At 31.6% G+C, this 11,795-nt stretch overlaps 2 protein-coding genes across 7 annotated transcripts; one reads left to right on the plus strand and one right to left on the minus strand.

Annotated features, from left to right (window-relative positions):
* Nucleotides 1–240: 240 nt before the first annotated feature.
* Nucleotides 241–8,204, minus strand: LOC114759822 (large ribosomal RNA subunit accumulation protein YCED homolog 2, chloroplastic). Of its 4 annotated transcripts, none has more exons than XM_028949092.1 (8): nucleotides 7,978–8,113; nucleotides 4,959–5,073; nucleotides 4,362–4,547; nucleotides 4,108–4,197; nucleotides 3,122–3,208; nucleotides 1,886–1,966; nucleotides 1,397–1,442; nucleotides 241–743 (listed from the first exon to the last, which is right to left on the minus strand). In XM_028949092.1, the coding sequence occupies exons 1-8, from the start codon at nucleotides 8,031–8,033 to the stop codon at nucleotides 670–672; spliced, it is 735 nt and encodes a 244-aa protein (XP_028804925.1). In that variant the 5' UTR covers nucleotides 8,034–8,113; the 3' UTR covers nucleotides 241–669. The 4 variants fall into 4 exon arrangements, with proteins under 4 accessions (XP_028804925.1, XP_028805050.1, XP_028804982.1 ...); XM_028949217.1 differs by having other exon boundaries at nucleotides 4,959–5,068; nucleotides 7,978–8,058; XM_028949149.1 differs by lacking the exon at nucleotides 4,959–5,073 and having other exon boundaries at nucleotides 7,978–8,204.
* A 1,625-nt stretch (nucleotides 8,205–9,829) lies between these two features.
* Nucleotides 9,830–11,284, plus strand: LOC114758256 (protein CDI). 3 transcript variants are annotated; one of them, XM_028947317.1, is made up of 2 exons: nucleotides 9,830–10,027; nucleotides 10,144–11,284. In XM_028947317.1, exon 2 carries the CDS (start codon nucleotides 10,345–10,347, stop codon nucleotides 11,113–11,115), a length of 771 nt encoding a protein of 256 aa, XP_028803150.1. In that variant the 5' UTR covers nucleotides 9,830–10,027; nucleotides 10,144–10,344; the 3' UTR covers nucleotides 11,116–11,284. The 3 variants fall into 3 exon arrangements, with proteins under 3 accessions (XP_028803150.1, XP_028803274.1, XP_028803223.1); XM_028947441.1 differs by having other exon boundaries at nucleotides 9,831–10,027; nucleotides 10,279–11,284; XM_028947390.1 differs by having other exon boundaries at nucleotides 9,831–10,027; nucleotides 10,320–11,284.
* Nucleotides 11,285–11,795: the final 511 nt, after the last annotated feature.

The following is an 11,795-nucleotide window of genomic DNA, read 5'->3' on the forward strand; positions in this document are numbered from 1 at the left end:
CGGCCTTTTTTTTATTTTTAACTAAAGTGTATTAAGTTTAATGGCCTTGCATGATTCTCTCATTCTAGAGGGGAGCAGATAAGTCACCTTTAATACGCTCGATTTTAACCTAACATTTTCACAGGCTCTGGTAAATAACACTGCGAGATGACACTAGGATCTCTCTTTTCACAGACATTAGATGTCATGACTTACTATTGGGACCAATTTAGAAAAGACTAGTGGATTTGCTTCACAAAATTAGCAAGTGGTTAATCAAATTCTGAGAACATGTTCTGGAATTTAAAATGTTAAACAAGCATACATACAATAAGATTCAAGCAGTAACGTAGGAGCATTCCAATACATGTGCTGTTATTTACCAAATATGAAAGAAAACTATATATCTGACTGGATTGCAGTATCCTGAGGAAATAAAAGAAGAAACAACCTACCTATCACAGGCATTATATTTTGACTTCTAATTACAAATATATCAAAATTCTAATATGAAAGACTAACTTATGCCTACAAACAAAACACAAGTCTTAAGAAACAACTAGTAAAAATCATATAAAACGCCGCACTTATACATATAAATACCAAATGTGTGTTGGGCATGTGCTTAGTGTGCATCCTCAGCCAGTGCACATTTGCCTGCTCCTGTTTGTAGTTTATTAATGCCACAAATTATAGCCTTCCATTTTTTAGTTCATATAGCCTGGACCATCTCTTATCAATAGAACTGTTTACCCCTCCAGTATCTGAAACAAAAACGTTTCTTCTCTATGAATCATCAACAAATACATGTAGCCACATTAAACTTCAAAAGCATAAATATAAAATTCGGCATGACATATATATCAGTTGAAATGTGCCAGTCTAACTGTGTGTGTGTGTGTGTGTGAGAGAGAGAGAGAGAGAGAGAGATTGTACACTGACTCCCCTTTATAATTAAACATAAGTGGCATTACTCTATGTTTTTAAATGTCTTAAATTATTGTCATTATTCAAATCAAATCCATTATAATTATATTATCTGACTTATTCATGTACCAAAAATTCAGAAACTAACTTTGACTATTTCATCAAGATGAGTTCTTTAATACTCTTTATTTTACATTTGTTCACCCCCCTTTTGTAAAACAAATTTTATTTTGACATCTCCATACGCTGTAAGATGCATGTCAACTTAATGCCACATGCTGCATCGCTGTCGGAATGAGTTCAACATGACACTTCTAAAAATAGGTGTGTTCATGCTTGTTCTTTTTTCCCCCCCATTGCCACCTGTTCATGCTTGTTCATCAATTATCCTTTTACTTTTTGAAATGACCTTGTTGGAGCTTCATATGGTTGATTAACAAAAGCAAAAGGAAACACTGTCATCATTATCTAGTTCTCAACAAATGCTTACACTGTAATGTAGCCTCAGATTTCTCACACAACTCTGAGCAAGTATCCTGCAAAGAAAGGGTGAAAAGAGGACATAAAAGTGGTTTGCATTGCATATTAAACCTTAGTTAGGAAACAGTGTAACTTCTAAAATGTGTCATTATGATCTGCAATTATTATTAACATCCAACCAAACTAATCAGCCAAAAACAGTTACTTGAAATTCTCTTTCATTTGTCAAATTTCAAATTTATCTCAACAATAATATCATAAGACTGGTGCAATATAGAATTAGAAAAAAAAAACAGACCACAGAATTTTTTCCGCTGACAAGTGAAGTTGACTTTCAGTGATAAAACTGTTCATTGTTTTAACATCTACATTGTCCTTTTCATTAAATTAAGGGTCAAAATATAATACAGTAACTAAATGATACCATAACAGATCATAAAAGATTGAGTGAAAATTAATGAATGATAAAATTCAATTATTTATTTCCATCATATTATACTTTGACTGGGGTGCTTAGCCGAATGGTATCTTGTATGAGACAATCAAGATCAGCTTCATTTCCCGGTCTAACATATATAACCTGCATTTTATAAGTAGGTGTATCAGATAACCCTTGGTTATAGACAATAGTATTGGCCGTGACAACAACAAAAGATCCATATCACAAGAAAGGAGATCAGAACTTTATATTGCTTTTACTTACAAAATTTATTGCAAAACCTATATTTTCAAGCCAACATCAATTCTATAGCTAATTTAGTTTAGTGTTATATCAAAACAAAATAATAAGAAGGTTCTGCAAGTTAAAGAGTACATGCTTGGTATATTTCATTAGAAACTACAGCTACGGTGAATTCAAGCCTGAAACAAGAATTAAAAAAACTGAACAATTACAAGAAATATATGGTTCCGTGGTGCTGTAGTTCCATTTCCAATAACTTCAAGAACTCCTTGAGATGTTATCATCAGTGGATCTATAGAACTTACAACTTATTTGTATTGGTTAGTATTTTGAGCTCTTCAGTCACATGGGCTAGCTGTTTAGTTCCCCCAAAGATCCTGAACTATTGGCATGAGAACCTTCTATAACATCCTAGGTGGTTGAAACTATGTTGCCAGCTGGTGATGCAGTAATGCAAATATTTACTTGTATTTTTGTGATTTGTAGAGTTTTACTGCAAAGAAAATGTCTGGGGTTAATCAATATTTAAAACTTAGATCATTTGCCAACCTAAGACCTGCATCTGCCGATAGCAAGAAAGCCTTGCTGATGACAACAAACTAATGCACACTTTATGTATATATCCCAAAGAGTTCAAGGCACCAACGAGAAGAGATTGCTCTGTTTTTAAAATACCTGAGCATTCAGAGGAAATCATGTCTTTTTTCTGTTTTTAAAATACTTGAGCATTCAGAGGAAATCATGTCCTTTTTTTTTTTTTTTTTTTGTTAATTTTCAAATTGTTAGATTTATGTACAAAGCTCTTAGCTCCGTGATGTTTTGCTGGAAACTCATAGAAAGGCTTTACTAGAAAGCCTTCCACCCTATTGGCCTTTCAGTGATAAAACTGTTCATTGTTTTAATATCTACATGGTTTAATATATTTTCTGTGCTCATCTATCACCAAGTCATAAATCTATACCTTTGTATACCAAACATTTCAATATATTTTCTTTATATTATTTTTAATATCTAAAAATTTGACAAAATAAATTGATTGGGTTAGAGACTTAAAGAAGGGTCACCGCCAATATCAGGTAGCTGTATATTTTGATTATCTCTGCTTGCCAAGAGGATCCATACTTTAAATTTTGCATCAATCTGTAAAATTTAATAGAAATAGAGACAGTCATAATTAAAGTGGAATAAATAACATAACATAAAATTGATCCATCTATTTCTCATGTTCTACAGCTCAATTTCAATGTTACAAATGCCAAAATGATAAATCAGATACAGGTCAGTTTTCCAGAAATTGCTTCTTAAACGAGATTCAAGCTTAAGAGAATCATTTTATGCTCTTAAAATACTCTCTAGATGGACATAGGATGTTATAAGTTGAATTTGGAAAAGGACATCAAGCCTTTGGGGATTTCTCATACGTAGCAAAACAAAGCTTCGCCTAAGGGAACCTAAGAACATGGTGGTGGACAAGACTATTTTATTTTAAACTGCAATTTCGGACCTCTATCCCCTTCATGGACCATATCATGCTATCCAATGGCATCAACTAAATCATGCTATTGTTTTTTTTGGCAAGGTTCAATAACGAAGACGCAAAAAATTAATGCAGTACTAGCCAACTTGAGATCAAGCCTATTCTATCATAGGTACTTCCTCTTGTCCTTAATAGAAGAGCTACTTGGGGATTAAATTTGGTCCTAAATTGAAGATCTCAGCCCACTTTGTCTCCTAAGTTTGTAATTTATTCTCTAAAGTATCCCTATTGATTAAACATATCAAGGGTTGCCATCCAATGGCAGTTATAATTAAAAAACTTCAGAAAAATCAACTTATATTTGTTAGAAATAACTAAATTAACTAATTTCCTTAATCTACTCAAATTAATTAAGTAGCTTTTATATTAAGAACCGGAGGTAGTATTATTTAAATATGTCTCACAATAAATTATAGAACCGCATTATCTGTTCTCAAAAATTTCACAAAGATTGCTTTAAAGGTTAAAAACAGAAACTTTTTAGTAATAGGAAACAAAATACCTGTCGGCAATAAGGTGCAGAGCAGTTACTGCATTTACGAGTGAAGGATGTCACAATGTTTCCATCTACCGTCAAGCCAAAGCTAGCATGCTGGTACATTGTAATAAATATTATGGTTAATTGAAATAAACTATCTCCACACCAAAGCTATTCCAAGTTTTTTAATAAATTATTAGAATAAAAATTAAAAGGAAAAACGTTAAGTGATGCATATGATCTTGCCACATATGTAAAAAAATGAAAAGAGGAAGAACCTTTTGGATGCTGAGGCTGACCAACACTTGTGCATTTTTCTTTTTGTCCTCTTCAACTTCAACCAAATCTTGTAATTGTAGGTCTTGCAAAGTTAATTTGTAATCGCTTGTCCATTCACCATGCCATTTTCCATCACCAGTTGATATTGTGACTAGACGACGTGGTGCTCTAGTTGTCTTTCCAATCTGTTATGCAGCAAAAAATAAGTGGTAAATAAAAAAGGGTTGGCTCGGAAGCCAATTAGATTATTTTATCATTGGAAACAGAAATCACTGCTTAATGTGTTTCAATTGCCTTTGCTTTTTCTTTGTGATGATGAAAGCTGCAACTAAATTTGCTTTAGGATATGTTTGTCATCACTAAAATTTTTTGCAATGAACTTATTGGCAATAAGAACTTTTATTAGCCACTAAAAAGTTTTACAGCAGATTTATTAATTAAGAAATCTCTTATTAATTGGCCAAAAAGATTGTTATAGAATCATTTCAAAATACAAAAGCCCTAATTTCTAACACGAAGAATACGAAAATGAGTAAATCTTGGGTGAATTAAAAACACATCAAATAGAAGTGAGGAATTTGGGTTAGTTAAAGAACCTTGTTCGATTTCTCAGTGGTGGATTGCGACACAGGGATAAGCAGCGAAATGAGGCTCAAGGATAGGAAGAGGGCCGTTATCCATCTGACTCTTATCATTTTCTTTCCTTCTTTCCTTTTAAAAAAGATTAATGGAAACAAAACGGTCCAAGATACAATTAATTAGTAATCAACATGAACGGCATGGAAATTAATATCTACCGCTCTGTGATTAATCCAATTTCAATGAATGTATTAAGTTGATTTTTTTTTTTTGCCAGCTAATGTATTAAGTTGGTAAAACTTTTTAAGTTTATCTTTATCAAAATTTTTTCTCTCTTTATATTTATAATTTATTCTCATCTCTCTCATATTTCTCTTTTTCCAACAAAAGTTAAGTAAAAATTAAATTGAAAAATATTATAAAATCTTCCACATGATTTATAATAAAAACTGGAGTAATAAATTTTGTAATTTGACTTTCTTTTTAATTAAAGTCTTATAATTTTTTTTAAATACTCCTTTGGTCTTATTTATAGAACAAAGAGGGAACATATTTTTTTATCCTATTTATAAGACACTAAGAGAAATTTTATGTATGAATGTACAATTTACCCTTCATTTATTACTATATTAATTTTGCTTATATAAGGTATAATGTATATTAAATAGAGAAAAAATTAAAAAAGTTATTGAATTTTAAATAATAGTTAATGAAGTTTAAGATTTTTCTTAGTTTGTATTCAAAATGTTAAAAATGACATATAAATAGAACAAGAAGGGTATGTCAAATTTTTTAGTCTGACGTCAAATTTAATATAACTACTCTTGTCTATTTTATTAGATTGTTATAATTTTCTCAATTATAACTGCTAGTTTCTATACCTTTTTTATTGACATTAGTTTCTATAGTTATAATTTACTAATTATTAATTTGTAAGAAAAATGATGTTACTAGCTAATGATTTGACTCTCTTAATATATACCTAAACTAAATTTGCCACACTTTTTACCAAGACTAATTTGATCTCACCGATTTATATAAAATGAAAATATAATAACTTTTTATTTATACGTTGAAGATGAATAAATTTTAATTTTTTTAAAAAATATCTTTTTATTTTATACTACCTCATGTTTTTAATATAAGAGCTAATTTAATATTTAATTTGGTCTTAAATATAATACCATGGTTCACTTTATCTCTTATATTTATCCACTTTTTCAAAAATAGTTATTATAGTAATTGTATATGTTAAAGATTTTATCCAATAGTAGTTCTAGTTAATAGACATGATTAACAAAGATATTCTATAAAAGATAATACTTATTTATTATGAATAACAAACTTAACAAATTTTTTTAATCTATTCAAATTAATCAATTAATTTTTATATTAAGAATCAGATCTAATATTTTGTTATATAGCTTAGGTAGTGTTCACAACAACATTGATCAGAAGATTATGAAACTAGGGACTAATGATTAACTTTCGTACGCGACTCGTTGAAACTTGCCAGATTAACCATAACATACGTATTTCATTTCACATTTGAGACTATCAAAACCAAACCCGCAACAGTGGCGTTCGGCATTCAGGGCTAGTATCAAGGCGCTTAGCCTATGCAAACTCAAGCAAAGCACTCAAAATTAAGTTATGAGTCATAACACTTGCCTCAAGAAGCTTGCCAGTGAAGTTTCACGGTTAAAGAAGTGTTATCTTTTTAGTGCAATCATCATCATATCCGGTTAAAGAAGTGTTATCTTTTTAGTGCAGTCGTCATCATATACTACTTTCGTTTTTAATTATAAGATCTTGTCTGTAGACAACAAGGTCTTATAATTAGAACTGGAGGTAGTATATGTTTTATTTTCATTCTAAATGTAAAAATTAATAATAGGGTTTATTTTGATTTTAAATATAAAAAATTAATTCAATTTATCTCTTAAATTTATAAATTATAATAAATTATCTCTACTGATTGGAAATATTATAGGTTTTTTAAGGAAATAGTTTTTAATACTAATAATTAAAATGAGCAGTACTTTAAAGAAAATTTTACACATTTTTCACAAATAATTAATTTTGTCGCCCTCTACAAATTAATTAATGCCTCTAAAGGATTAATTTGACCGATATTCATGCCACCCTGCTCAACCCGAGCTGACCGATCTCACCCAATCTAGCTGGTCCGAGCAAGCAAATAAAAAAATGATTCAATGACCAAATCCAGCCTGGTCCAAAGTTTTTAAATTTTAATTCTTAAAAAATACGCTGCCACTTTCTGTCTTTACTATATATAAGAGTTACATAGCTAATACAGAGATATTAAACAATTTAATTAAGTTAATTATTTATAATAAATGTGTGTTTGCTCTCCTAAATTATCATTTTTAATCATGTCTATTAGAACTATCCTGATGAGAACTTCTTAATATGTACAATTAATAAAGACACTTTAAAAAAAGCTTATAAATTTAGAAAACAAATTAGATTAAAGTCTTATATTTGGAACCAAATATAACCTTCCAACTAGATATACTAAATTGGAATATAAGATATTTTATCTAAGTTCAAGAAAATTATACATGTAGTATCAATTACTTCCTCCAACTACTTGGATATGAGATTTTATATTTAGAAGGAAATCAATAGTGTTTAGATAAATCGCTCTATCATGACTTCTCGCATCCAAATTTCTTCTCCTCTGTTCTTTGTTGTCTGTCACTTTGGCCTTACAGACTTTTTAGCTCATATTACCATATGTGATGTTTGATTTAAGAAATATATTGACATCTACTTGGGGCCTATCAAGCCGTTATCATTAATTTCTTTCTGATTGGTATAGAATTGAGATTCGATCAGAACTTAGTGAATACAGAGAAGCCGTGCTCAGATTCAAAGAACACAATTAATTAACCCCAGAACGAATATATAGAAATCCAAGAATTAAAGGACTAAGCAAGTAATTAAAAGAGATAATTAATTAAGAAGCTATATATATATATATATATATATAAGAGATAATTAATTACGTACCAATGGCGAGTGAAGGTGCTTGGGTTTGTTGGAAGAACTAGAAGCAGAGATAGCATTATTGCAAGTCTGAAGAATGCTGAGAGATTTGGGTTTGGATTTCGGAGATGCCAAGTGAGGAGACGAATTCAAAAGTGAATATGCCAGATTTGCAGATTTCGCCATAGCTCGCTCGCTCGCTCGCTCTTCACCTCTCGACAAAATCTTTACCAAAAAGATATATATATATATATATATATATATATATGAGATATTCCATGTATCTTCGTATTTATGTGTAAGTTTAACCTTATCTGCGGCGTGTGCTTCTGCTTGCGCCTCGTTGTGTATGCGTAAAACCAGTTAGCATCGTCGGTCGTCACACTTGGGCCTCAGATATGTTCCGCACGGTCCTCATTTTAGTCCAACAAACAACTTACCCTGATCCATCTTGAGTCCGTGTTCAAATCTTTACAGTTACTCATATTTAAAAAATATTTAGCAACTCCTAAAAGTCCTTCTTATAAGTATTTTTATGTAAAACGAGATAAATTTTTTCATATATTTACTTTGTAAATCATAAAACACTTTTAAAACTATGGTTTGGTTTCCATTCAAACTTCCTTTTACTATTATCTCGAAACAACTTTATTTTGCTTTGAGTTTTTTATACTACCTCTAGATCTAGATTTTTTTTTTGTTTTCTTGATACTTAAAATTTTTAAATTATATGATTAAAAATATTTTTATTCTACATTAAACATTTAGTAGAAAATATTATAATTTTAAACACAAATCTAAATCATCCATCCTAAAAAACCTCCCAAAGCCCGTTTGAAATTTTAATAATGAAATGGAATGAATAAATTATTAATAAAATTGAATGGAATGGAATGGAATAAAATAATATTTACAGAGCAACATGACTATGACATTTTTATTTTATATTGGCTTTATAGTTTCGCCTCAAGTTTTAAACAAAATATTTAAAATCATAAAACAATGCCAACTATATATTGAAAGAAATGACTACGTCTATGCTCTATGAACGAAAAATATAAAAAAAATGATATAAAAAGAAGTTGAAAATTATAATATTCTAATTTAGGTACCTAACAAGTTAAAATCTCAGGAGAGGAAGTGATGTCAATTTGATATTTTACAAATGTAGTTAAATAACAAAAATGCCCTTGTATTAAAAAGTTTATTAACAAACTGTAAATTCACAATGATAAATGTTAAACAGCAAATGACAAAAAGTATACTGAAAATAATAAGTTATTTATTAATAAGTTGCGAGTTGACAACTAATGAAAAGTAATAGGTAATGACAAGTTTAATACTCCTCCGGTCCTTATTATAAGACCCCATTTGACTTTTTATTTGGTCCTAATTATAAGACCCCAATCCATTTTGTCTCTTATATTTATGCATTTTTTTTCCAAGATAATCCTTCTAATAATGATAGTTTTAGCCAATATACTTAATTAGCAAGGATATTTTAGAAATGACAACACTTATTTATTATAAATAACCAACTTAACTTACTTCCTTAATCTCCTCAAATAAGTCAATTGGGTCTTATAATTAGGATCGGAGGAGTAACTTTTTTTTTTAAAAGTTATATAGGAATATTTTAGTTATTTGGCTATATTTGTATAATATCGGGCAGATATCACTTTTTTTCCCCTGATATTTTGACATTTTATTAGCGAATATTGTAATTTTTAATTTTTTTATGTCATTTTTCCAAAAATATATATTTAAAAAAAAAGAAAGAAAGATAATCAAATTGTACAACCGACAATTTGAATCCCCGACCACAAATCTTATTTTGCGATGCCTACGTCTCTCCCTGAACCCATTTCTTTTGGATTTTCTTTTTATAGAATCCCCATTCCCCTCCTCGCCGCTTCATCGCTCAATCTCAGTCCTCGTTAAGGTTCGAATCTTTCTCTCTCCCTTTCACTACTGTTGAATTCTTTGGACTCATTTCTCTCTGAGATTTCGGGAAGAAACGGAAACACGCCGACAATTGTCTGCTTCAAGATCTGCATCCTCAATCTCGCTTCTGGTACTCTCTCCAGCTTGATTTATGTCTTCCATTTGATTTGATTCTGCATTGATTTGTTTCCCTTGCTTCGTGTTTATATGAATTACTCAACTATGTTTGATTGGGACGGTCTTTAGTGGGAGGCAATGCAGTTCTTTTGGTAACAATTACAAGCTGTAAACGAGGGAAGCATCATATTTAGTGTTCTTGTTTTCTGTAATTTCGTCTGGAGGCGATTGGGGATGATTTATCATTTTTATCCTTTTTTTCAGATCAATCATTGATTTGTTCTTTTCTGGGTTCTGAACAATAGGCATACACATTTACCTTGTGCTGAGATGACTTTGAGTAATGGCAAAGTTGAGCCACTGAGTAGTTGTAAGGGAGATTCGGAGACGCCTTTCAGGATCTTCGTGGGGTATGATCCGCGTGAGGACATTGCGTTTGAGGTGTGCCGCCACTCAATCTTGAAGAGATCTTCGATTCCTGTTGAGATCATACCGATCAAGCAGTCAGATCTGAGAAATAATGGCTTGTATTGGCGTGAAAGAGGCCAATTTGAGAGCACCGAGTTTTCCTTCTCAAGATTCCTGACTCCATGCTTGGCCAATTACAAAGGTTGGGCAATGTTTGTGGATTGTGATTTCCTGTACTTGGCAGATATTAAGGAACTGAGAGACTTGATTGATGAAAAGTATGCCATAATGTGTGTTCAACATGACTACGCTCCAAAGGAGACAACAAAAATGGATGGAGCGGTTCAAACAGTGTATCCCAGAAAGAATTGGTCTTCGATGGTGTTGTACAATTGTGGGCATCCCAAGAACAGTGTCCTTACGCCTCAAACTGTGAATAAAGAAAGTGGTGCTTTCCTTCACAGGTTTCAGTGGCTTGAAGATCATGAAATGGGGTCAATCCCATTTGTGTGGAACTTCCTTGAGGGTCATAACAGAGTGGTTCCGGATGATCTAACCACATTCCCAAAGGCCATCCATTATACTCGTGGAGGGCCATGGTTTGAAGCTTGGAAAAGCTGTGACTTTGCTGATCTCTGGCTTAATGAGAGGGAAGAGTACCTAAAGAAACAGAAAAAAGAAACTGCTAGTTAGATTGATTGAATTAGCTCATGCTACGGTCTAGTATAATTATGCATCCCCGATATTGTTGCTTGTATTTTGTTGAGAGTTATGTGTCATTTATGATTCTTTATTCCAAAATTTGTTGTGTAAATTTGAACTCACGTTATGATGGCTACAAGAGAGTTTAGTATTTTTAATTTGTTCACTGTTTTTCCTTTCTCAATCGAATTACGCTGGGCATTTCGGAATAAATGCCGTGTAGTGAGTGTTTCATTTTTCTCATTGTGGATGACTTGCGCGTACTCTTTTGGTTGGTAGAGCTATTATGGCTACAGCTTAATAAATTACTATTTTATAAAGTTTTCTTTGTTGTCTATGCTCTTGGATTGATCTGGCCCACTAAACCCTTCCCACGTAGGGTTCAGAAATAAACTTCTCATTGTGTGGATTTTAATATGTACCAATAGGTGTCCACAAGTTTAGCACCTAGTGATTGTGCTCAAACGGCTTGTGGTGGACTAGCGACGGATCATCAAGGCTTCTTGTTTACAAATCATCCCTCAAAATGACGAGAAAATATCTAAATAGATGTAAAACCAGACGAGTGAAGCTGAAATGAAATGTTCATAAAGCCCTCAAATGAGTTTAAGGAAACCCAACTACAGTCACATGTAAAAAATTATAGCGTAGTACCAGACATCAGGCAACAT

This window comes from Neltuma alba, unplaced genomic scaffold, assembly GCF_004799145.2.
Source record: "Neltuma alba isolate B1F8T4 unplaced genomic scaffold, ASM479914v2 tig00000217_pilon, whole genome shotgun sequence".
Taxonomy (NCBI): domain Eukaryota; kingdom Viridiplantae; phylum Streptophyta; class Magnoliopsida; order Fabales; family Fabaceae; genus Neltuma; species Neltuma alba.